Source organism: Canis lupus, chromosome 15 (assembly GCF_048164855.1).
Source record: "Canis lupus baileyi chromosome 15, mCanLup2.hap1, whole genome shotgun sequence".
Taxonomy (NCBI): Eukaryota; Metazoa; Chordata; class Mammalia; order Carnivora; family Canidae; genus Canis; species Canis lupus.
Window position 1 is genome coordinate 40,974,029 of NC_132852.1, and position 27,204 is coordinate 41,001,232.

The 27,204-nt window shown below is 41.2% G+C and overlaps 1 protein-coding gene across 3 annotated transcripts in view; it reads left to right on the forward strand.

Moving 5' to 3' along the window:
- The window catches only part of ESYT2 (extended synaptotagmin 2), an 82,305-nt gene that overhangs the window by 38,706 nt on the left and 16,395 nt on the right, over positions 1-27,204 (forward strand). Inside the window, exons 5-15 of one of the 3 annotated variants that reach the window (XM_072776786.1) lie at positions 81-153; positions 391-480; positions 8,047-8,102; positions 13,733-13,853; positions 16,311-16,487; positions 17,489-17,571; positions 18,951-18,999; positions 20,090-20,179; positions 20,644-20,739; positions 23,331-23,432; positions 26,933-26,995. In XM_072776786.1, coding sequence (XP_072632887.1) covers positions 81-153; positions 391-480; positions 8,047-8,102; positions 13,733-13,853; positions 16,311-16,487; positions 17,489-17,571; positions 18,951-18,999; positions 20,090-20,179; positions 20,644-20,739; positions 23,331-23,432; positions 26,933-26,995 — 1,000 coding nt within the window. The remainder of the gene's footprint in view (positions 1-80; positions 154-390; positions 481-8,046; positions 8,103-13,732; positions 13,854-16,310; positions 16,488-17,488; positions 17,572-18,950; positions 19,000-20,089; positions 20,180-20,643; positions 20,740-23,330; positions 23,433-26,932; positions 26,996-27,204) is intronic. The other 2 variants (XM_072776787.1, XM_072776788.1) reach the window with 2 other exon arrangements.

Below are 27,204 nucleotides of genomic sequence, written 5' to 3' on the forward strand. Positions count from 1 at the left end.
TACTATCATTTTACTCAGATTATATACCTTGCATGTCTGTGGTGATTAAGAGACAGTAATACAGAACTTTTTCTGGCTAGTTTTGTAGGAAACTGTGAGATTGATTTGGAGATCAAGCGATATTTTTGTAGAGCCGGTGTTCAAAGTATACAGGTAAGGTTTTTAAAGTTTCATAGTCTTCTGAAATTCTGTATGCTCTGTTCAAAATGAAAACTGTGAAGTTTTTATTAACTCAGAATTTCTTTGAAGTTAAGTTTTTTATTTGTAGGTTATACTTGAAGTCAGATGCTCAGAAGTCACTGAGATGACCATGTGTCCTCTTTCTTGCATCAGTAGGTGGCCTGTGGGTTTGTCTTATGTGACATGTTCTGATTTCTCGTTTGAATTTAGATTCATGGTACAATGCGGGTGATCCTGGAACCGTTGATTGGAGACATGCCCTTAGTGGGAGCCTTGTCCATTTTCTTCCTTAGGAAACCAGTAAGTCAACATTAAGTTCATTTTTCCAATTAACTGACAAAGATATGTAAGGAGAGAAACATAGTCTGTCCTTCTCTCACTTTTCCCTTTTCTGTTACATGAATCCTGTGAGTGTTTTTATGCTTCTTTATGCTCTTAAAGGAGGGCTTCATCTCTTAATAGACAGCTTTTTTTCCCCCTGATTATAAAAGTAGTATGTTTCTTACAGGAGATTTGAAAACATAGATTTTTTTATTTTTTTTTATTTTTTTTTATTTTTTTGAAAACATAGATTTTTTTAAAAGTGTGGGTTGTAACTAACATTCAGCTCCTATCACTGAGTGTGGTTTATAGATATTTGCTCATCTAATCCTCATTAACTCTGCAGTTGAATACTAATGTAGGTTCCTTTTACTGACCAGGAACTGAGAGTCTAATTTGTCAAAGTTACAAAACCAGTAACTCCAGGACCCCAGGCTGACAGTTGCTATTCTCATACTAACCCATAAATCTCCTTGGCAACCCCCACGAACAAAGGCTGCCATCATTCACATGCATTGTCTTTCTGTCGTGGTATGTTTAATGAACTACATAGTACATGGTTTTTAAGATTCATAAAGGTTTTGGAGGGCTTTTTGACTGAAAAAAAAAATATATATATATATAATATTTTTAAGTAGGCTCCACATGGTGTGAAGCCCAGTGTGGAGCTTGAACTCATGACTGGGATTGAGCCACCCACATGCCCCTACTGAATTATATCCTAACACTTGGATACACGATAATAATCATCACTTCACATTGCTAGGCATATATGTATATTCCACATTTTATTATAAATAGTCAATACTTATTACTCATTATTAATTCAAAAATAAGACAACAAAAATGTCTTTCCTGCCTAGTCTCCTCCTCACCTTGGCCCCTCCCACTCACCTGGGTGGCTCCTTACCTACCAGGCTCCTCTGATGTGGCCTCCTGCAGCCTCTGACTGGCTTCCTGCCTTGACTCTGTCGTCAGTAGACTTCACTAGAGTTAACCTCCCAACGTGCACACGGACCATAGGGACCATCTCCTTCTTGCAGACAAGCGTCATAATCTAGGTGGGGTCTCTCTCCAGCCTCATTTCCTGGCACTGCTCTGATGAGCATCCCAATTTCCAGCCACAAGGAAGGATCATAACCCAAGGATTGTACTGACCCCCATCATTGCTCATCACCTCCCTTTGTCTTTTCCTCCTCCCAGAACACTGTCTTCATCCCTTTGTGCAGTCCCTTCCAGAGACACAGGAAGTCAGCTTTCCCCATATTCCCCAGTGCCATAGTGGCCTCTATGTTGTGGCCTACTTCTCATGAACTCTTTGAAAGCTACAGCCAGATCTGTCTCCATACAGTTTAGTAAATATCTGATGGATGAATTGATCTGTATCTCAGTTATCTTTTCATAATATACCCTTTTTGTAACTTCTGTGAGTCCTTTTCTGGAGGTACCATTAACATCATGTATAGTTTAAAAAGGGAATATTAATTTTTATAATTTGATTTAAATAACTTAATACAAATTATTGTTAGGTTTTTAATATACAAGTTTGCTTAGACCAAACTACAAGTCGCATTTTTTTATGTGTAAAACCACAAGACTTTCGTGTCTTCACTTTGTTACCTCTAAAAGTATTACTCTGATTTGCTTTTTATTGCTTAAATAACAGGCTTATTTTGAATGTATTTTAACTACATAAAACACAGTAAAATTAAAAGGAATAAAAGAATTTCTTGTAAAAATTTAATTACAATTTTGAGAAATGGAGAGCTTCATAAAAGATTTAAAATTCATGTTTCTTCCCCCTCACCTACCAGTTGTTTAAAAGCCATTATGCTTAAGAAACTTCCTTCAGGGCAGCCCAGGTGGCTCAGCAGTTTAGCGCCGCCTTCAGCCCAGGGCCTGATCCTGGAGACCCGGGATTGAGTCCCACGTCAGGCTCCCTACGTGGAGCCTGCTTCTCCCTCTGCCTGTGTCTCTGCCTGTCTCTCTCTCTGTGTCTCTCATGAATGAATAAATAAAATCTTTAAAAAAAAAAACTTCATTAATGAATATAAAAAACTAATCTTTAATAAATGGCTAAGTATTTTTGATTTACAGAGAATTTTTAACAGTTAAAGACCTTTTTTTCAGTTCAGAAAATAATGAAATCTGAGTCTTTAAATCTCCCTCAAAACTTAGTAGTACTCTTCCTTAGGTTGAGTCCTCCATAGGTATATTTACTTTAAAAATAACATTGCCATGTAACTTCCAGACAAAATCTTAGTGTCAGAAATGGATGAGGCTGTGAAAAGTTCAGAATTATTCATTTCCTTATATGGTAAGTAAAGTCACCACACATATGCTTTGAAGAGAAGGGAATTTTTTTTTTTTTTCAGTTATTTTCGACTGGAAAATATGAGAACAGAACTCACTACTGGTTGCCAAGTAATTCTTCCTCACCCAAAGGAAAATACAGCTACAAAGATTTGGGGTTTTTTGGCTATCCAGATGATTTAGAAATATAGTGTCAGAGACTCTTATGAAACCTTTGCACATTTTTGTTCTTGTTGATTTGTTTCAGTTAGGTTTGATGATATGCTACTTGTAAAAAAAAAAAAAAATTCAAAAGTTATAAACTTTCAGAGCACAGTAAAAGCAGTATATATGGTGGTTCAGTGACAGACTTGGGTTTCTCCAGCCTGGTCTTCCACACCTGGATTTTCTCTTCTGACCATGTGCCTTGTGCTGTAAACAGTTTGTTTAATCTAAGACCAAATCTCCTCATCTGTGACATGGGGACCACATGTCAGTGGGCATCTCCTGTCTGTGACACGGGAACTACATGTCACTGGGCATCTCCACATCTGTAACACGGGGACCACATGTCAGAGGATGTCTCCCCACAAGATTAAATGTTAGTAGGTATAAAACAGTAGGTGCCTGGTGCATAGTAAGTCCTCAGGCTTTTAAGATATTAAGTATTTTCCTACACATAGGTTTAGCATTCTGGTGGGTCTTAACATTAGAAGTCAAGTTTTGGTTAAACAGAGAACCTTGGGTAAAGGTTCTGGTAAGGGCCAGAACAAGCCAGTGTCTCCCTTTGGGCGTCGCAGGGAATTGGTCACTCACTCATGCTAACCTGACTGTTGTTGAAACTGCCTCTGGCATACACTGGGAGAGATGTTTCAGAATCCTCAGTTACTTGTTAGGTCTATTCCAGGATTACAGATTAGCCTCAAGTAAATCCAGGAGGTTTCTTCCAGAACTCATTCAGAAGATGATCCAGGGCATGCCCATAATGTGTTTATCCTAAGACAGTCCTCCCAGCCAACAGTCTGAACCACAGATTGCATTTCTCCATCTGTAAAAATGGAAATATCTTTATTTTACAGCGACCATGAGAAGAACTTGAGTTCTGTTTGCTACACATCCAGCAACTGAGATACTTTGATCAAAGGACAGGAAAAAGGAAAGGCTTTATTTAAATGAAAATAGCATGTATTGCTCTCTCACGAAACCTACTGGAATGCAGAATTTGAAAGCCTTTGTGACTGTCACACAGGCCTGATAGGCCCTTGCTGCATTCTTTCTTCCCTGTGAGACCAGCTTCCTCTGGTCCTCCAGTACACATGCCAAAAACAGGGCTGCCAGTGCACTTCCTGCCTTCCGTTCCCTGCTCCATTCCCCACTCCAGCTATGTCAGATATAGACTCCTAGACTGGCTGGGAGGAGGAAGGTTGCAGTGTTTGGATCAGGTTCCCGGAAGCCAGTTCTACAACCCTATGTAGACGGCAACAGTGAGGTGGAGAGGCAGGGCTGGGCAGACAGGTCCACCAGGGCCTGCCAGACTGGGGAAGGTCCCAGACTTAGACCACACATTAAGTCATCTGGGAGCTTTGGGGGTATTTATCCTGCCAGGTATTTGGTATCTTTCATTATTTTGGATAGTCTTGCCCTACCCCCATTTGGGACCGGGGAGCTCCTCATTGCCCTGGCCTGTACTGGGCTTCACGGCTGGCGCCCTTTCAAGTGACCTTGCCTTCTCCTTTTGCTTGTGTCTTTGGTGGGTCTTATGCAGGAAAGAGTCTGCACACCCACCTCCAGTAATACAGGATCTGTAATGGTCAGGACTTGAGATGGTGTCTTCTCCTATCCCCCAGCTGCAGTGAGCCTTCTCCTCTGTGTCCCTGTTCCCAGTGGCTTCTCTTCCTTACCATGGAAGGTGGAGTTTGTGTCCTTCCAGCAGCACCCTCCCTGCTGTTCCCTCCCTGGCCTCACCCCTGCTAGAAGTGTTCTCGGTAGTCTCTGTAGCGCGTGCTCGCTGCTCAACCCACCAGGGCAGGGCAGTTGGAGATGCCCTGTGTCTGGATTTCAGAGGGCTTACCTCTGGCTCACCTGTACTTGGTCTTTAGTGATGACGATCCAGCTGGAACCTCTCAGCTGCCCTGGGGTAGCCATAGTCACCCTGTAAAAAAGAGTTTTGGGCGGGTGGCCCTGTCACTCAGCTTTCCTGTGCATTCAGCAGTGGTGCCTTTCCAGTTTTCAGCATCCTAGGTGGAAGCTGGAAGTCCCAGGAGTTTCAAAATAAAAGCATTCTTGACCTTTACCACCAGTGAAAAGTGACTAATTGAAAAACTCTGGAGAAGGGTGGGAGCCTCTGGTCTGTACTGTACAACTTAATGTACCTGGAACACCTGGTGTATAGTAAGTGCTAAAATAAACAGTTGAACTGTCCATCTCCCTCCGTCCATCCAACCATGCATTGATGGAAAAGCAGAGAGGAGATGGGATGTCTGTGGTTTTCATGAAGTACACAGATTCATTTGTGTTGTTCAGTTGAGTTGTAACCACACTACTGCTTCCATTTGTCCTAGAAGAGCTGCAGCAGCCCAGAGGGGTGGTTGGGAAACATCTCACTGTCTCTTCAGTTTGTCCCAGTGCACTTAAGGTGGGGGCAGGGGACCTGGGGGTGCTGCTTTTCCCAAGTATTGCCTCGCTCCCTGCCCTCTCCTGGCTTCCCCCTCTTTGTGCTCACTTTCCAAATCTCTCTCACTCATCCTCAGGTACATGCACACTTGTTCTCACGTGTGCTTATACTCATCCTCGTTCTCACACATGCTCACTCTCACATGCTCTCACACACTGGCTCACACACAAGCTTGCTCTCCCTCCTTTCTCACTACCCCTCCTCTGTGGCTCTGGACTCTTCTTTTCCTCCCTCCCTCCCCTGTGCTTGAGCTCCTCCCTCAGGCCTCCAGTGGCCCCTTCCCTGGGGGCTCCTTTCTTGGATTTGGATCTCTTCCCAAACGCAGCTGACTCCTGTTCTAGCCTCCCTGGTGTTGTTTCTCTGAACTTGGGTAGCATTTAAATGTATCTCCTCATTTTGACAAGGGTCATAAAAGGAAGCCCTCTTATGTTAACAGTTTGCGCACCAGTCCTGGAATCACCTGCTGCTTCACAATCCCTTGGAAGATGTATTTAGAGATCATGATCAGGGTGCTGGCTGGCCAGTGCTGGTTGCCCCAGACTGCCATTGCTTCCACACCTGTTCTTGGGGGATGGGGGGGGGGCATAAGGGCACCAATATGAGTTTGTACTGATATTTGCAATAAATTTACATTTAATTTCTCTTATTCTGAAAAATCTTAAGTCTTTTAGGACTTACTAAAAAAGAATTTCCAGTTTTGGTCTATCCAAAAGAATCTTGACTCTTCTAGTTTGTATTTATTTATAACTGTGTATTTCCCAAAGGGATTTGAGCAGTTTTATTACTGTAATTATATGGGTAATTGAGATCATGCAATCTCAGCATTTTTTTCTACAAATATAAAGCACAAGTAATTTTATTATGTGTAATACACACTTTGACAAGAAAGCAGTGTTTCCAATCAAGCTTTTTTTTAAAACCCATCTGTATCCAATAAATAGAATCTTATCTTAGCCAACTGTATAGGAATTATTCTAATACCCAAATACCCACTAGAAAATTGAGCAAATAAAATACATATGTTGACTGAATGGATAGAATATGTTCCACTGATACCAGGAAAATGCAAATTGAAACAGGGATAAAGTACCATTTTTAAACTACCAAATGGACTGATTTTTAATATGTTTTTGGTGAGAGTATAAAGAAAGGACATTTTTACATTTAGGGTGGGAATATAAATCAGTACAGTATCTTGTTTATTAAGGCAATTGGGTAGCATTTGTGAGCATAAAAAAATGAACATGTATACAATGGAATATTACTCAGCCATTAGAAATGACAAATACCCACCATTTGCTTCGACGTGGATGGAACTGGAGGGTATTATGCTGAGTGAAATAAGTCAGTCGGAGAAGGAAAAAAAATTATATGGTCTCATTCATTTGGGGAATATAAAAAATAGTGAAAGGGAATAAAGGGGAAAGGAGAAAAAAATAAGTGGGAAATATCAGAAAGGGAGACAACATGAAAGACTCCTAACTCTGGGAAACGAACTAGGGGTGGTGGAAGGGGAGGGGGGGCAGGGGGTGGGGGTGACCGGGTGGCGGGCACTGAGGTGGGCACTTGACAGGATGAGCACTGGATGTTATTCTGTATGTTGACAAATTGAACACCAATAAAAAATAAATTTATTTTTTAAAAAATGAACATGTAAGGGCACCTGGCTGGCTTGTTCAGTGGAGCAAGACTCTTGATCTCGGAGCTGTGAGTTTGAGACCCATGTTGGGTGTAGAGATCTTTTAAATAATCTTTGGGATGCCTGGGTGGCTCCGTTGGTTAAGCATACGACTCTTGATTTTGGCTCAGGTCTTAATTTCAGGGTCGTGGGATCAGTTTGAACGTCGCATGGGGCTTTGGGCTCAGTGCACTCTGCTTGAGGTTCATTCTCTCCCACTCCCATCTGCCCTCCCCCCACACACAGATGTGCACTCATGCTCACTCACTCTCAATATCTTCTAAAAAAAATACAATTTGTTTATTTTAAAATTTTTTATTTATTTGAAAGAGAGCACAAGTGGAGCAGGGAGAGGGAAAAGCAGACTCCCTGCTGAGCAAGGAAACCAATGTGAGGCTTGACCCCAGGACCCTGAGATCGTGACCTGAGCTGCAGTGAGACACTCAATGGACTGAGCTACCCAGGCACTCCCAAAACAAAAATTTGTAAAAAAAAAAAAAAAAAAAATATATATATATATATATATATGTCTTTGACCAAAACTTTTACTTTTTGAATGCTAGTTTGCATGTGCTATAAGAATGTGTATATAAGAAGATATTAACTGAATCCTTACTTATAATAAAAGAGAAATTATAAATATTCTAAGTGTCCATTAATAGGATGAAAGGTATATAAATTACTTGATTTTATCAGAGGGACAGATGCTATCAAAAACACACAAGAGAGAACACTCTGCGTACCAACAAAGGACAATGACTTTGATATTTGACAAAGTGAAAAAGGTGTAGTAGGACAGTGTTATGAACTCATGCATTTTGTTTATAAAGAAACCTGTATGATTTGATTTGATAATTGGAAATAATTTGGAAACTTAATATTTTGCCCTTTTCTTAAACAGCTTATAGAAATTAACTGGACAGGACTGACTAATCTTCTCGATATCCCAGGATTAAAGTAAGTATGATCTCATGCCCTAAGGTTAGCTTGTTGATGGTGTAATGTGTGTTTCTAGTGTCATGAAAACACAGAATGGGCACCAAGCAAAATCTGTGCCCCTCAGGCCAGCCCTTGTGTGCGACTCAGGCGAAGAGATTTGGGTAGGCTCCACACTCTTGACTGCATCTGGGACACTGGAAGGAGAGTGAGTGAGGGGGTTCGACAGCATCACTCACCCTTCATTTTACTTTTCCTTCATCATGAAGCATCTTTCCAGCTTTTGTTGTTTCTTTTCATTTTTATTTTTTAAGTAGGCTCCACATCCAGTGTGATGCTTGAACTCACAACCCTGAAATCAAGAGTCACACTGTGAACTAAGCTAACCAGGTGCCCCAAGCATTGGTGTTTGAGAAAAGTAGCAGCCTTTTAATATCCTTCAAGTTAATTTTTAAATTTGTTTTTTCTTATTTTCCCAGAAAAATGAAACTTCAGAAGTGAATTTATGAAAAAAAATTTTTAATCTATAAAAAAATAATAATAAAAAGAAGTGAATATATGTTTCAGAACTAGCCCTTTGGATTCTTTTCAGGCTGTGCTACTGCCTTGCATGCCTCCAGAAGCTCCTCACAGAGGGGTAAATGTAGGTACCAGACCTAGAATGTATAGGTTGGGTGTGAGAGCTGAGAAACCTGGACTTTCTGCCTCACATCACTGGAATCTCTTCATTATTCTGTTGGAATGTCACATCTAAAACATGAGGAAATTTGCCCATAATAAACTTAGGAGACCATGAAGGTCACATCCCTGCTGTGGGGAAAGTGAAATCTTCCTCAGGTCACAACCATCATCTCACCTGATGGAAGGTCCCTGTGTGCGGTGAACCTATTAGTTGTTGCCAAGCAGAAAATTCTGGAAACCTGCTTTTGCGGTTTACTCTTATATTATTTGAAGGTTGGAATACATTACTTATTGGTTACAGTTAACTATGTTCCTAGTAGATAACTTGTCTAATTGGATTTTCTTTTTTTCTAAACTAGGTCAGACACTAGTCTGTTTTTTTTCTGTTCCCATGTGTTTGTTTAGGTCCCTAAAATGACCGCTAGAAAGAGCTTTATTTTGTTTCATCATCAGGGAAAATTTAGGACTTTAATAAAATGAGGCATGGTCCTAATAAAAAAAATATTTCTTAGATATTGTGGTTTAATGGACATAGAAAGTACTGTTCATCTTGAAAAGATCTTTACAAAGAAAGGACAACTTAAAGAATTGTTGAAGTATTCATTAGGATACTTGGTTGCAAGCTATAAGTCCAACACAAGTAGTCTTTTTTTTAAAAAAGTAAATGAGCAGGGAGTATTTGGCTGCCTCAGTTGGAGGAATGTGCAAGTCTGAGATTGAGGTCCAAGGCCCACATTGGATGTGGAGATTGCTTAAATAAATAAACATTTTTAAAAAGTAAATGAGTAAATAAATACTATTTTTTATTCATTTATCCAGCATGTAGGTATTGAGTGCCTGCTATGAGCCAGCCACTTTTCTGTGCTGTAGTGTAGCTGTGAACAGAACTGTCACACCTGCTCTTGCAGGGCTCCTATCAGACTGGCTTCTTCCTAGCTGGTGTCACTGAGCAGTCTGGAGCACTCTCTGGGTGAAATCAGTCACAGGCAGGCATTGTTGTCCATGCGATGCCCTGAAGACTCCCTGCCCAACTCTCGACTCTGGTTTTCTCTGCGTGGGTTTGTTGTTAAGCAGGCCCTTACTGTGAATTAGCAGCTTCTACCTTCTGTTCTTCATGCTTAGCAACTTCAGTCTGAAAAGAACCTTCTTCTGCTCGTTCTGGCAAAAGTCTCAGAGCTGACTTGTTTGTCCACCCATCCTTGGACAAACCCTATGATTCTGATTATTAGGTGTGGGTCTCATGCCCATCCCCAGAGGAGAAACAGGGGCACCAGGAGAAACCAAGGAGGAACTTTCACCATTACTTGCATCTGTGAGAACAGATGCTGATTAGCCAGCAAAACAACAAACCTGCTGTTTAGTGTAGAAAATGTTTGAGGTGGCTCAGTTGATTAAGCAGCTGACTCTTGCATTCAGCTTGGGTTATGATCTTGGGATCCAGGGATCAAGCCCTACATCGGGCTCTGTACTCAGCAGGGAGCCTGCTTGAGGACTCTCCCTCTCCCCCCGTAGACTTTCTCTTTCTCAAATCAATAAATCTTTTTTTTTTTTTAAATGTGTTTGTTCTGCTTTCCTGTTGTATGCATCATGGGAGGACTGAAAATAAATGCAAGCTTGTCAAGCAGCTACCCTGTAAATAGCATTATATTAGTTCCCTTAGAGAGTGAGCCAGAGGGCGTATTTTACCTTTGGCAAGCCTGCTGCTGGGGGAGTCCATCTCAAATCATTTATTTAAAAGAGAGAAACCTGGGTGGCTCAGTTGGTAGAGCATGCAGCTCTTGATCTAGAGTTTTGGAGTTCAAGCCCCATGTTGGGCATAGAGCCTACTAAAAAATACAAAATACAGTGAAAGGGCTCCTGGGGGATAAGTTAAGTGTCTGACTCTAGCTCAGGTCATGATCCCAGGGTCCTGGGACCCAGCCCCATGTTGGGCTTCCTGCTCAGTGGGAGTCTGCTTCTCCATCTCCCTCTGCTTTTTCATGCATGCTCTCTCTCTTTCTCTCACAAAAATAAATCTTTAAAAATAAGGTAAAAGACAAATTATACACACTCACACATATATGTCTATACACATGGAGAAACATATACACTCAGTTGTACTTAATGATAATGACAGATTCTCTTTATACAGTAATAGCTTCAAGCTATTTTATATATAGATTTCTATGCACATATATAAAATATATTTAGTATGTAGAGAATTATATATGTCATTAAAAATATATACTCATGTATATTATAAATTTGGAAGGAAATACACGCTAGTTCGAACCAGAGCTATGATATAAAAGGTATATATAAAAACATCCCCTTTAAATAAAATAATATATTTATATAGGATGTATATAAACAAAATTATGTAAAATTTATGTAATAAAAGATATTTTATATTTATATAAATGTTACGTAATATATACATATATACTTAAAACTTGGGCTGTGCTTTTCTCACTTAAAGACTTTCTAGCAATCACTGCTATGGCAAATCTTACAAGAGTAAATATTCGGTAACTTTGAACCTAACAGATTTTGCCCTGAGGGTTACAAAATGAGCATCTATTTGCTGTATTCATTGATTAAAAACAGAACCCCGGGGCACATGGGTGTTTCAGTGGGTGATGCGTCTGCCTTCAGCTCTGGTCATGATCCTGGGGTCCTGTGATTGAGCCCCACATGGAGAACCTGCTTCTCTCCCTCTCCCTCTGCTGTGCACTCGCTCTCTCTCCCCCTGCTGTGCTCTCTCTCTCTCTCTCTCTGTCAAATAAAATCTTTATGAAAAATAAAAACATAACCCAAGGTATTATGAAGTAGCAACACTGCCTAAATTACTGTACTTCACCATAAGTTGGCTACCCCTATCAGTGAAGAGTCCTAAACTCCGTGCTAAAGGTATAGGAAGGGATGAGAATTATGGGAGAAACAGAAATAAGGGCTGCCCGATGGGGCAGCAGTTTAGCGCAGCCTGCGGCCTGGGGTGTGATCCTGGAGATCCGGGATCGGGGCCCACATCAGGCTTCCTGCGTGGAGCCTGCTCCTCCCTTTGCCTGTGTCTCTGCCTCTCTCTCGCTCTCTCTGAATAAATAAATAAATCTTAAAAAAAAAAAAAAAAAAAGAAACAAAGAAACAAAGTGATGAGCAGGCAGTTCTGAAAGACAGGCCTAGATACAATAGCTGTTTCTGACCATGACAGCAGCCAGGACCAGCAGAGGGGCCCGCTAGATGTTGGGAGTGATTAGGAGCAGCACTGCAGCCCTGACGCAGCTCTGAGGAGGCTGGTGGGTGTGCAGTAGGGTAGAAAGGTGAGCAGGAGTGAGGCATCAGGATGGGTCTGCTGCTGCTTTCCTGGGTGTTGGGCCTCAGTCTGTATGGCCAGGTGGTGGTGAGGTGGTTGGCCTACCACCAAGGCATTTGAAGCATATCATCATCAAAGGATCTTGTGTTCCAGCAAATTTTTTAATATAAACAAACCTAGTATTTTTGGGAGGAAATGACTAAACTGAGAATATGCTTGATCTTGAAGCTCTGAAGGCCCACCTCACACTACTGCTTAATGGGCATATATCTGACTATCTGCCAGCTGAAATCCTCTCTGTCTCTTTAGAGTATTAATGTCTAATTAACTGACCTCTTCATAAAAGAGCAGTGTTTTCTGTGGGGTTTTGGGTATTTCAGTCTTTTTTCCATCTTGAACTGAAATGTCCTAAGTAAGGTAAGACCTCTTATCTTGTTACTGTGTTTGGATACCCAGCTTCCAGTAAATGTTCAGTTATTACTGCAAGACTGTGCCTTTCACTCTGTCCCAGTAGGTATTTCTCTGTGTTCACATCTCAGAAGTATGGGCGGGAAGTAAGATTCTCTTCAAACTTCTCAGTTCTGATTAAAAGTGTTCTTCTGGGATCCCTGGGTGGCGCAGCGGTTTGGCGCCTGCCTTTGGCCCAGGGCGCGATCCTGGAGACCCGGGATCGAATCCCACATCGGGCTCCCGGTGCATGGAGCCTGCTTCTCCCTCTGCCTGTGTCTCTGACTCTCTCTCTCTCTCTCTCTCTCTATCATGAATAAATAAAAAATCTTAAAAAAAAAAAAAAAGTGTTCTTCTGCATCAGTGAAACTTCATTGATGTGTGCTTTCAGAAAGTGTCCTCAATGCTCACATTTACCCCAAAGAATAGCCCAAAACATGTTTATTTTCTACATTTTATTCATGTTACTGAGTTCTCTGTGCAGTGGCAAATAGAATTTCAAAATTGTGACAGTATTCAGTTCCCAAATATAGTGTGAAGAGAGAATAAACTAAATTATTCTACTTCTTTGGGGGATCCCTGGGTGGCGCAGCGGTTTAGCGCCTGCCTTTGGCCCAGGGCGCGATCCTGGAGAACCGGGATCGAATCCCACGTCGGGCTCCCGGTGCATGGAGCCTGCTTCTCCCTCTGCCTGTGTCTCTGCCTCTCTCTCTCTCTCTCTCTCTCTCTCTCTCTCTGTGTGACTATCATAAATAAATAAAAAAATTAAAAAAAATTATTCTACTTCTTTGGGAGCTGTGAATATATAAGGGGAGAAATTTAATGTAAGAAACATGGAATGAGTAGGGAAGATGTTTGTTATGGTATTCCTTGCAGTTTTTTGAACATTTGAAATATGCTAAAAAGAAATGTAATGTGTCTTAGTCAATATTAAGTCAATGATGAAGTTATGTAGGAATATATGAAACATTATTTAGAATATTATGAAATGTAGCCAGAATATTAACTGCGTGTTCTCAGCTATGTATGTATCCCACATAATAGTCACCGTAGCCATATTGCAGCTAAAGTATTGAACTGCTTGTTTTAAATATTGTCTTTAAGAAATTAGACAATTCTGTCTTTGTAAATGGGGTGTTGTTATCAGTTTGTGCTAAGTTAACTGTTAAAGTGATAACTAGTGTTGCTATGCCTGATAGTTGGTTTGTTCTTTTTACTTCCCACCTGATAGTGGTCTGTCGGATACTATCATTCTGGATATAATATCAAACTATCTGGTGCTTCCCAATCGGATCACTGTTCCTCTTGTCAGTGAAGTTCAAATAGCTCAATTGCGGTTTCCTATACCAAAGGTAAGTATGCTTGAGCACTCATTAACGCTTAGACATAGACACAAAGAAGCTTATCACATATTCGGGTATTATAACTTCCTGTGATTTTCTCTCTCTCTTTAGATGTATTTATTTGAGAGATCACAAGCAAGGGGGAGGGCAGAGGGAGCCCAATTCCGGATCCCAGGACTCTGGGATCATGACCTGTGCTGAAGGCAGACACAGTCACTCAAGTCACCCAGATGCCCTCTCATGATTCTCTTAAAAGTGACCTTGCCACTAGGATCGTGATGTAATAGTTTGTCCTATCACACTCCTTAGAAGGTTGGCCAGTATGCATCTCAGAGACTTCAGGGCAATTCTTGAACCCCAGCCGTGAACATCCAAGGTGCTTATGGGGATTTAATTCTGCAAATGTTACTGCAAGTCATGAAAGATCACTGTGACAGCTTAATTATCTCAGAAAACACATACTATTTGTGTTATCAGAACATAACAGCTTAGTCTAAGTGATGGGCACTTTGTATAATGACTGTTTTCTCTCAGCTGTGAGAGTATGGTTTACCTCTGGAGTCATTTCATAAGCACCAGGGCAGAGACAGTGCTTGTGTTACAGCTGCCCTGGACAGGATGGAAAAGGCAAGGCGTGGATCTCAGTCACAGCCCTGGAGTCTAACAGCAGCTTTGCTTTTTGGGCGTATTATTTGGCGTGTGTGAACCTCAATTTCTTCATCTGTAAATTGGGGGTGATGCTTAGCACACACAATTAGGTCACAGATATTGGGGTTGCCTTCAATTGCATAAACTACATAGCCTCAAAGACAGTGAGAACTTTCTAGTCAGGGACAGAATTTCTTCCACTGGTCAGAGAGGAGGTGCTTGGCGTGCATGGACCCTCACAGGTTAGTGAGAGCATTACCCTTAAAAGTGAAACCCCCAGGGGTGCCTGCATGGCTCAGTCTGTTAAACATCTGATCCTTGATTTCCACTTGGGTCATGATCCTCAGGGTTGTGGGATCAAACCCTGCTTCAGGCCTGCTTAAGATTCTCTCTTTCCCTCTCCCGCCCTTTCTTCCCTGCCTGTCTGTCTCTTCCTCCTTCCCTCTCCTCCCCCACTGCCTCCCTCTCCACTCCCCTTAAAAATAAAGGGAACCGGAGCCGGGAGGCCGCAGGGGGCTCTGGCACCACTGCTCTGTGTCTGCTGCAGACCCAAAGGAGGAGACCCGTGTGTCCCTGGGGAGGCCACTGGGTTGTCCCCGAGGTGGGAGGGAGGTTCCTCCTGCCTTGGCAGCAGCTGGGAAGCCAGCTGCTTCCCTGCTCCCTCGCTGATTGGGTCAGTACTATTACCTGGTAATTTTAAAAGGGTTTGTGGAGGACAGTGCTGCCCTGTGCTAATGTTACCGCCATTGTTTGCCCTGAAAGAAGTGTGAGTAAGTATTTTTTATTTTACCAATTAAACATTTTAGGGAAAAAAAAGTTTGCTTTAAACTCCATGAGTAGGGACACCCGGGTGGCTCAGCAGTTGAGCGTCAGCCTTTAGCTCAGGGTATGATCCCAGTCCCGGTGGGGAGCCTGCTTCTCTCTCTGCCTATGTCTCTCTCTCTCTCTCTCTGTGTCTCTCATGAATAAATAAAATCTTAAAAAATAAAAATAAAAATAAACTCCATGAGTAGTATAGTATGTATTTCAAAGTTTTAGTTTCCTATCTGTAAAATAAATATGACGACAGTACAGTTGCCCCTTGAATAACACGGGTTGGGCCACTGACACCCTGAGCAGCAGAAAATCTGCATATAACTTTCGATTCTCCCAGAACTTAAGTGGTAGTAGCCTAGTTTTGGCTAGAAGCCATACCAATGACAGAAACAACACATGTTTTGTATGTTATGTACTATTCTGTATCATAATGTCAGCTAGAGAAAAAAATGTTACTAAAACTATATAAGGGAGAGAAAATTTATAATTGTGTATCGAAAAAAATCCATGTGTAAGTGGATCTGTGCAGTTCAAACCTGTTTTGTTCCAAGGTCAATTGTTTTTCATGGAATTGTTGTAAAAATTGAAGTCATGAGTGCCTGTCGAGGGCTTAGTAACACTTGAGACTTCCTGTAGTGGTGCTTCTCAGTGACTGTCTTATTGAAATGGATGGCTGTTGGGTGAGCCTTGGGGCTCTGCAGCTCAGGCTCCTGGAGCACACACTCCCCTGGACCCTGCCAGAAATCTCCCAGGAAGCTCACACCTCACCCCCCTCCCTGGTGTGGCCTCCCAACTCAGGATCCTATTACTCGAACACTGTCATCTCGCCCTGCTTCGTCTCCCTCAGCACTGCCACCTGACACATTGCACATTTACCTTATTGCTCGCTGAACAGGAAAAGGGTCTTTGTTTCATTCTCTCTCCGTTCTGTGAGCATGCAGTCATTGTTCCACGTCTGTCAGATGACCCAGCAAACCATCCACACATTCTTCTCCTTTTCAGGGTGTTCTAAGGATACATTTTATTGAAGCTCAGGATCTTCAAGGGAAAGATACTTATCTTAAGGGACTCATCAAGGGAAAGTCAGACCCATATGGAATTATTCGAGTTGGCAACCAAATCTTCCAAAGCAAGGTCATCAAAGAGAGCCTCAGTCCAAAGTGGAATGAGGTATATGAGGTAAGATATGTCCAGTGGCATCAGTTAGCTTCTCCGCACGTTCTGATTCCACTTCTGTGACACAGGAGTGTGGTTGGTTTAGAGGGTAACAAATCATTTTTGCTTTAACTTCCCATCTTTAAAGTATTGTACCTCTGTCCCTACCTTACAACGTTCTTGTTGTACTAACACATAAACAACACATAAATTTTAAACTTTAATTGCATTAAACTGTCACAGTAAATAATTGACAAAATGATTTCTGTGGTTGTTAACATATGTAACCATTTACAAACATGAGATTATGTTTTGTAAATTCTCATTTAATACATGTAGACATCTCTGTGTCAGTACATAGAGATGGACCTGACCTGTCATTGCCATTCACTGAGTAGATCCCATCATTTCTTTACCCAAAGAGATCTTGGCTGTCCATGTCAGCATTGGAACCACTGCTGTTACCAATGCGACGTGAAGGTAGTGTTCTTCACTTGACCACTTTTCTCCAGATCAGCTTCTCAAAGTGGAATTGCCACCTCATTATGCCTTTTTTTTTTTTTGCAAAATTTTTCTCCAGAACAGTTATCCACTTTATACTTCAGCAGCTCCCCATCTTCCTGATTCTGTTTATTGCTAGATGTCTTACTCTCTAAGTGGTGGTAAATGGAGCACCACTTGTAGCTACCCCAGGAGCAGCACTTGACCAGAGCTGCTTTAGGACTACAGAGATGTGCCAAGCCTGTACCATTCGTGGGTGCTGCCTTGGGACTTCATTTCGGAGCAGTGGAAACGCAATCCCAGAAAACTGGAAACAGTAGAATGTTACTATGTGAGCACGTATTTCATCACGATTTCCCATGGGAAAATCTGTGTGTCAAACCAGACACATTGGTTTGACGATGATGTGAAAGTGCTTTACAACTACTTGCATGAGAGAAATACACCGTGCTGTTAACTACTGTCATCATCAGCTGCTGCCAACGCTAGTAACAATGTGAGATAACTACTCATTATTTTTTCAGGCTTTAGTCTATGAACATCCTGGACAGGAATTAGAGATTGAGCTCTTTGATGAAGACCCAGACAAGGATGACTTCCTAGGAAGGTAAACCCTTTGGGAAGGACAACACAGGGTACCTTTCTTCTGAGTGGTCACACATAAAACTAATACAGCTTCAAAAAATAGGCCTATGTATGTGTTGCATGTATTTTTACGTGGCTCTTAGGTAAAATGTTTGTTTCACCTTAAATTTCTTAAAGTATGTTTTATTCCTAAAACAGCTTACATTTAAGGACAAGAAGGAAAAATTCTACATCTCTGTCTGTCACAGCAGCTACTGGCCACATGTTGCTATTTAAATTAATCAAGTAAATAGAATTTTAAATTCACTTTTGTAGTTGTACTGCCCCCATTGAAGTGCTCATAAGCCACATGTGGAGTGTGGCCCTGATGCCTGTGAGGCTCTCCAGCTCTCACACCATGCTGGCAGCTTCACTCTAGATTGAAGAAACGAGTTTTTAAACTTTTTCCATTTGTTGAGTTATTTAGGGAGCAGGAGGGATAGTAATTTATACCGTGCCTACACATTGGAAAAATAAATTTGCTTACTTAGAATAACCAGTACAGCTAAAAAAGATATTTTAAAAAATATATCTAACCCTGATGTTTATTACTTAACTGAATTTCTTGTAGCAAAAAGAAAAAGGGATAGATGACATTGGACAGATTTGGCCTCTTCAAGAATAGCCTGTGCATTATGCTGTGACTTCAGAGTTCATTCATTAAGAGGTTTAACAAGGAGTGACCGAGAGCTTATAAGCAGGGCAGTGACAGATCAAATGTACATTCTAATAAAGCCACTGTGTGGCCCAGAGGACCAGGGACTGAGACTGGGGGTTGTGGCGATAGCTCAGGAAAGAGCTGGGTGGGCTCACCTGGTGTAGGGGCAGGTGCTAGAGCAGATGGAATGCCGTTTTCCCATCCTCATCTCCCGCTTCTGCAGGGGGAGCTCCAGGCTTTGCGGTAGAGCAGGATTCTTAGGGGAAATGGAAGGGGCTCTCAGTGGAGCCAGAGGCCCCTGTGGGGCTCCAGAGACCCGATGGTCCAGGGCTATGGAGCGAGGATGGGAAGGCGGCCCCAGTGACTGCCCTGTAGTGACGACGAATGGCAGCGCCGAGGGGCTTGCAGACATTTTTGGCACATTGTAAATAGCTACATTGTGGGGCAGACCGCAGTTTTTACACCTGATCCTGGCTTTGCCAAACTGAGGATCCTCACCTCCCAGAGACTCACCCTGGCTTGTTTCCTTACTTCTCTTCATAGTTTTGGGATAAGTATGAAGAGCTGGAAGAAGTCTTTTCTTGATAAACTGTAGCATTTTGATGCATTTCCGGAGCACTTTTTGTAGACAAATGTTTAAGGTTATTTCAGTTGTAAGAAGTGTGTTTCTATGTTCTAAAGTTGTTGTGTTGTTATTTCTATAGTCTTATGATTGATCTTATTGAAGTTGAAAAGGAGCGCCTTTTAGATGAAGTAAGTTTTCTTTGAGTATTATTCTATTTCATGAGCATTGATAGACCTGCTGCCCCCACACAATGTTCTGAGAACTTAGGCCTTTTAGTAAAAACAAAGTGAAGAGAAATAAGTTCAACAGCTCAATCAGATGGTATGTACTGAGTGCCCCCCATGTGCTAGAAATTCATAAGAGTACAAGCACAGACCTACTATTTCAGGCAGGTGTGTGCTTCCTTTGGGAGTCAGGATAGAGGCTATGAGAAGCCTCCTAAAAGTGGGCTTTTTAAAGAAAGCTAGAGTTAATAACAGCTAGCACAGTGCAGTTGGTGAGAAATGGTCACGTGAAAGCTGCCTATAAATACAGTGAGAATTGACAGTAAGCAGACACTACTTTCAAGATATTGCTATCAGAATAAAAAATATTCTTAAAAAAGAAAATTTTGAGGTGGCTTCTAAAAGATGGATATAATTGGGATAAGTAGGCCATGATTAACCAAGTAAGTGTTGAGGTCCACTGCTTTCAGAGTAACACATTTTCCTTCCTCTGCACTCAGGGCAATCTCTCAACACTGAGATTTGGGGACTATCTTTGATTAATTGCTTTGTGGTTTTTAAGCTGAAACAGTCGTGTGCTATTTTATTAAGTAGTATAGTGGTGGTTAAAAACAAGCATGTGAACTTTTTTGATAATGAAATTCCGTATTTGGGATCAGTGTTCTATTATCTCCTGGCACATAAATTCTATTAAATCTATACATGGAAGCCTGATAATACTGGACTGTACTAGAGGACATTTGAATCTTGTGTATAAATTAGGGATGAAAATAGTATTTATTCTACAGTGGTTCCCTTCATGTAAGTAAAGCATTGAGCACGGCCCCCAGTCAGCAGGCAGTCCTGGGCTGGTTCCAGCCTGATGCTGCTGTGTCCTCTGGGGCCTTTGGCTCATTGGAAGGACACAAAGTGAACTATGGTAGGCCTTGGTCCTTGAGTACTAATCCCCAACTGTCCGTGCCTCACGTGAGAAGCTCTTGATGTTTGTGGAAGCTGCTTGACTGGAAAGATTGACTCAGGAGTACTTGTGTGAACGTTTGCATTCTCTCCGCAGTGGTTCGCCCTGGACGAGGTCCCCAGAGGAAAGCTCCACTTGAAGCTGGAGTGGCTCACGTTAATGCCAAATGCTTCAAACCTTGACAAGGTGCTGTGATGTGTTTCCCATGACAACCACCACCCTTCATAGCTAAGAGTAGTTTCTTCAGGGCACTTTGCTACTGGCTTAAAAAATAACAGCAGTAATTTTGATTACTGTGCTATAAGTCACTACAGTCATGTCAGGGATAAATTAAAGATAATGGAATTTTTTTTGAAAGACAGATTTACAGGTCATTCCCACCTGTTTTATGAGATCTTCATGCTTTGTGCTTGATACATTATGGAGGCTGTGGAGAGCCACAGATTATCTTGCTTTCTTTAGTTGATTCATACAGATTCTTGTCATTAAAAGTATATTTATTGTGTTCATTCTCTTTGTGTTGCATGTATTGGATGATTTATTTCCCCACCCCCTCTTATTTTCTTGAGCATTGCAGACATAATCAGGTAGAAATAGTCTAAAATCTTATGGAAATACACCTGCTGAGGCTTCTTGTCCTTTCCTCATAGGTGCTAACAGACATCAGGGCTGACAAAGACCAAGCCAATGATGGTCTTTCCTCTTCGTTGCTGATCTTGTATTTGGATTCAGCAAGGAACCTTCCGGTAGGTAATGCCATGGGAGCTCCCTTGGGTGCTCCTTTCCTGGTAGCAGATGTTGCTGCATTCAGCCACACTGTGTCACCTGTTACTATTCCTGTGTTTTCACTTCACTCCCACCTGGAGAGCACCAAAGGGAAGGGATCAGTGTGTATTTGCTTCACGACTATAATTTATGTCTATACACTTTACTGATTTATCCAGATGTTCAGAATTATTTTTACTCTGACATGTTTTATGAAGACATCTCCGTCACATAGGAAAGGAATGTTCCTTGTAGTTAGAGGAGAAGATATTCTGTAGAAACTCACTAATTATTAAAATAGAGTTACCTAAAGATGGAAGCTGTCTCTAATTGTCATGGAAGTAAAATGAAGCAGCTCTGCCTACAAGCCCAGAGTCCATCCTGGCTGTAGTGTGGCAGGATGACAGACAGGCAGCCTGGAAGAGCAGGGCCGCGGAGTGCAGCCTCTGGTGTTCCCCCCTGGTGCACACTGTCCTGGTCATCTGTCACACTCAGCTCCTGCAGCTCAGAGCAAGTGCCCCTACTCATTTGCATCATAACTGTTTTGCTCTTAGAAAAAACTGTGAAGTACAGCTTTTGAAGGTAATGACTGTGGGGAAGAAAAATCATACTATTTTCATTCACGTGAGCACCACACTTTTTTTTTTTTTTATTAGAGTTCAGTTTGCCAACATATAGCATAACACCCAGTGCTCATCCTGCCAAGTGCCCCCCTCAGTGCCCGCCACCCAGTCACCCCAACGCCCCGCCCACCTCCCTTTCCACTACCCCTTGTTCATTTCCCAGAGTTAGGTGTCTCTCATGTTTTGTCACCCTCACTGATATTTTCACTCATTTTCTCCTTTCCCCTTTATTCCCTTTCACTAATTTTTATATTACCTCAAATGAATGAGACCATATAATGTTTGTCCTTCTCCGATTGACTTATTTTACTCAGCATGATACCATCCAGTTCCATCCATGTCGAAGCAAATGGTGGGTATTTGTCATTTCTAATGGCTGAATAATATTCCATTGTATGCATATACCACAACTTCTTTATCCATTCATCTTTTGATGGACACCGAGGCTCCTTCCACAGTTTGCATATTGTGGACATTGCTTCTATGAACTTTGGGATGCAGGTGTCTCGGTTTTTCACTGCATCTAGATCTTTGGGGTAAATCCCCAGCAGTGCAATTGCTGGGTCATAGGGTAGCTCTATTTGTAACTCTCGGAGAAACCTCCACAGAATTTTCCAAAGTGGCTCTACCAGTTCACATTCCCACCAACAGTGCAAGAGGGTTCCCCTTTCTCCACATCTTCTCCAACATTTGTTGTTTCCTGTCTTGTTAATTTTCACCATTCTCACTGGGAGCACCATACTTTAAACTCACTATTTAGGATAGTGTGACCATTATATAAACATATCGTTTTGATCATTTCTCCTGAGTGCCAGTTCACTTATTCAAGAGATGGCCATTCTTTATTTCATTGTGTCAACCACTAGTTTTGTGAAATTTGGTGAAAGAAAGACCATAGACTATAGCCATAAGGTACAGGTTGTTTTCCTCCCAAAATTATAATAAATTCTCACCCATCCAGGTGCATTTGCATGTAATCTCCCCTTGTGCTCCCCTTGTTGACATCTACTTGGTGGAGACAGATAAGAAAGCAGTGTGTTCACTGCCCTTCATGGTTTGCATCTGAGTGTCATGTTGGGCTGTTTTTACCTCACCTCACACAGCTAGATTATCTCCTTTATCTCATGAAATGCCCTAGTTTCACTTAGCACCTTTCAAGGTTTTAAAATTGTGTTTTACTTACATTTAGCTCAAAAAGAAATAAATGTACTTGGTGCATCTCTTTGTTTTAAAGTTTTTAACAAAATATTAAAAATGATCATTTTTTTAATACCAAGAAGATGTAATTGAGCACTGTGTGTAATTATATGTGACTGTACTCTTTCAGTGAAGAGTACAGGTTGACTGATTTTAACTTTACAAATCCTTATTTTTTCTTAAAGTGTTACTTTTTGGCCTGTCTTCCAGTTAACTCTGTGACTTTTTCTGTTATAATTTCAATTTGGGGAAAGTTGTTATTTAATTTAACCTTCCTACAGAATTTCTCGTACAGCAGAACTTTGTTTATAATCATAGTAATGTTTGTTATAAAGTCTTTTATAATGCCTGATGGAAGTGAATTTGTTGTATATTTTAGGATACAAAGAATAGTAGTAGTGAATTGGCAAGAAAGAATTAGGCCTCTTTCAAACTGTATATTTTGTCACGTTAAATTGAAATTTGAATAACATCACGTAAGCAAAACAAAAGCAAAAGTGAATTTATTAATCTATTAAGATGGCACTTTGTGCATGAAGTATGCTCTGGGTGTCAGAGGCAAAGGATCTTTGTGAAACCACTGCCCTGTTGGGTGTTTGTTTTAAATGGGAGCATTTGCCCACCGGTCCTCCTGCGTTTCTGTGGGATGCTTTGACTCTGCCGTTGCACTCCTGTTTATTACGGCTTCCTGTGCGTTCATTGACCGCAATCCACCGTTCTTTGCTTTCTCCTCCTGTTTCTACTCTCCTAAGAGTATCTACGAGGGAAACTTTGGGTGTGGCTACTTAAAAGAGAGGCGAGCGTCGGGACTAGTGTTTTGTGAAAATACTACCTCAGTCTATAGAGCACTATTTGTGAGTTCTTCAGTGTTCTTTCTTCCTTTTGTTTTGATGGAGACTGCTAGAATGTGGGCTGGAACTTCTAATGCCATCAACGCTCTGGTGGAATGGTGTGGCATGCTTTTTAAACTTTCTTGCATGATTTCAGTTACTGTCCGTGTGTTTCTTTTGTGCTTGTTTTGTAAAAGTAACACTGCTGTAGCCAACTTTGGTGACTGCATCTGATGATGAGATGAACAAACCTGGTGAGTCATGAAGAAGCCATAGTGGTTCATCTCAGTGTGAGATGTAAATATTTTTTTGCAAGCTTTCAAAAAACTTCCTTAAATCTACTTTTTCCTCCTGACAAAACACAGGAGTGTCAGAACTTGGCTTTCCCTAAAGTGCAAGCCTTGGCCTCACGGATAGTCAGGACAGAAGTCCACCTGTTACCCTGGAAACTTACCTTCTCCCTCACTTTTTACCCAGAGCTTCTACGGGAGAAAAAAGCATATTGGGTTTGGGATTCAGCTTCTCTTAAGGAACTTACAGAATTTCCAGGAGTGGATAATTGAACATTTCTAACCCTTCTCTGGGAAGCTGATTCCGATCTCATTATGTCTGTTTCCTGGGGCCTTGATTCCCAGTACTGTTGGTGCTTTTAGCTGACAGTTATTCTTCCTTGCTTTGAGGTCAGAGAAGGTCACCAATGGCTTAGTCATCAGTCTAGAAAGTTATTCTTTCCAGACTGATTTAATTCAATAAATAGTGAGGTCCTTAAAGTTCTTTAGCCTTTGGATCTAATAGTGGTAGTGCTTTGCATTTTTGAAGGATTTCCATTTCTATTTCCACGTGCATTTTCAGTTTATTCTTATTAAAAAAAAAAAGAAGGGTGGGGCAAAACTTGAAGACTAGGTGTTCTGTCCCATTTTATAGCCAGGGAAGTAAAGACTCAGACCCTGAAGGCTTTGCTGAGCTGTGGAGAGTCACAGAGGCAGGAAATGGTAACCATGGATGGGCTCCTCATTCTTGGCTTGTTCCTGTTAAAGGCATATTAAAAGTCAAAATGAGGCCACTGATGCATATGGCAACCATTCTCTGCCGTGTTTTTATAAAATGACTTTGTTTTAGGCATTTCTTTAGTGGAAGATGGTCCTGTGAGCTGTTGCTGCTGCAGAAGCTCCAAACTACAGCAGCTTTCCTCAGTTACTTCTCATTCTCTAACTCTTAGGAAATATTTCTGACCTTGTGTCAGGATTTTTTAATTGCTTTACATGATATTTAGCTCCTACATTGCTGGGTTATCAAAACTAGCTTTCCTCCCACATTTTCAAAATCACATACTAGTACTGCCTAACGATTCAAATATAGGCATTAACAAAATGTTTTATAAAATAAATTTGAAATTATTTGATTGCCTTTTTTCTTTTTTAAACCCATTGGTGTTCAGTGTGAAATTAAATCATTGCTTTCTCAATTTTCCCTCAAAGGCCTGATACCATTGGTATTTCTAATAAAGGCCAGCTCCATGAAGACTCTTAGCTTCTACCTATTGAGAATACTTAATTTCCAACCCCAGGCATGTGTTACCACCACTGAGGCCATCTGCAAACCCTTAGTGTTACAGGACTTTCTCCTCTTGGAAAGAGCTTCCTGACAATATAGACTGTCAGCACTTTGCCTCTTTCTTTTGATGAAATTTCAGGCTGAATTTGAACCTGGAACATGGAGGGTGTTCTCTGGCTCCCAGTGGCTGGCTTTACAGCCTGAGACTTAAATGGTAGCATACGTTTGCTAAGCACCTTCCAGGGGCTCTACCTATATGGCTCACTTAGTCTCAGGCCCTCATGATCACTTTCAGACAGCACATAGAGTGTGAGGGACTGAGGACAGACCCAAGGTCACAGGCAGTTAGTCACAGAGCGAGAATTTAAGCTCAGCTGTCTACTCCTTCCTAGTTTAAAGTATATTTGTTATCACTTCAAGTTTGTAAGCTCATAGAGCTGTCCATGGAGCTTATCTGAGATGAGTGTTCTATATACTTTCTACTTTCTATATAAATATGCTAGCTGATGTGAAGACTACTGGGTGTGATGATGCCAGGTGCCATCTCACTTTTAAAAAGTACAGGTGGTATTACTTTAAAATCTTTTAAAAACAAAGCAGGGGCACCTGGCTGGTTTAGTTGGGAGAGTATGTGAGTCTTGTTCTCAGGATTGTGAGTTCAAGTCCCGCTGGGGGTAGAAATTACTTAAAAATCTTTTAAAAGTGCAGGTAGCTGTTACAGTGAATAGCCCATTGGCAGAATATGCAGTGACACCCAGGGCTCACCGTGGGCTCCTAGTGCAGCGGTGTGATCTGGCCTGCCTGTCCCTGAAGCCTATACAGCTTTACACAATCTCACAGTGCTCCGCTAGCACCCTGACCCACACCACGGCCTCTCTCCTCATTTTGCTTTCACTGATGCATGTTAGAATAATATATATACTTAGCCTAGATCACATCCATCCAAAGTGAAATTCAGAAAGGTTTTTATGACACCTGAAGATGGTCAGTCCTCACACCTCAGGGCAGTGGTTCCCAGCCTCACCTACCCCGGCTCCTGGGGATCTGATGGATCCCATTTTTAAAGCTCCACAGGCCACCTCAGTGTTCTGGCCTTTATGTCACATTAATTCCTTATGGCCAAATTTTTTTTATCTTCTCACCTGGCCCACCTGGCCACAGGAGGCAGGGGGAAGCCAGTTGTCCATCTTTCTTCATTATGAAATCTGTTTAATGAAAACATAATAAAAAAAGCAGTTTGTCATATGAAGTCCATAAAGGAGCTTACAGAACAACTTAGTCACCCTCTGTAAGCCAAGAAATCAATTAATTAAAAAAGTCGATAAAAGTAGAACAAAAAACCCATAATAGAACTTTAAAGCCAGGACAAACTTTTGAAGTGATATGATCAGAAGATGCCTCTGCATTTGATGCTTAGGAGAGAATGGGAGTGAAGTGGAGAAGGCCCACACCTGCTGTGGGTTTGCACAAAGAAGGAAGTAAAGTTGCATCTGCTAGGGTAGGATATGATCTGACTTGTGAGCAGTTTGGGCATTGACAGCCCATTCATTTGTAGTTCAGATAAAACCTGTAGTGTATTTATGGTTGATATTTTAGGGTTTTATTCAAGTAAAGGATAGTAAATAAAACCCTTTCTTAAAGTGTCCCTCCTGGATTTTTCAAATCCCAAAGACAAGAGGGCTGGGAGTAAAAAAGAACAGTGATCCTAAAGGATTGTAGTAATCATAGAGGAAATGTGTTTTGATATTTATAGATTAAAGGTTTATTCTCAGATGAAACCTTACTCATAAAGAAGGATTTTATGTGCTAACAATCAGTTTTATTGTTTTTTTTTTTTTGTGTGTCATTCTTGTTGGTGGTTTTCATTTAAAAATTTTTTTGTTCTCATAAATTTTCATGTCATTAACCTTACAAAACTCATTGCATGTTTTATTAACCCTTGGTATATTCATTTTCTTCTGACTTGAAAGAGTAACCCATTAGAATTTAACCCTGATGTCTTGAAGAAGTCTGCAGTTCAGAAAGCTTTAAAGGTAAACTAAAGCTTCCCTTTGAAAAGTTAATTGAAACATATTGAAAGAGATGATGCTTTTTAACTCTCATGGGTCTATTGACAAATTGCCTCCCTACTAATGTAGTAGTTAGTTATCTAATTAGATGCTTTTTTTGTTACCCAAGAGTTGTTAGTTAGAATTTGTCAACTGTGAAAATAAATTTTATAAAGTACCAATATGGTAAACTA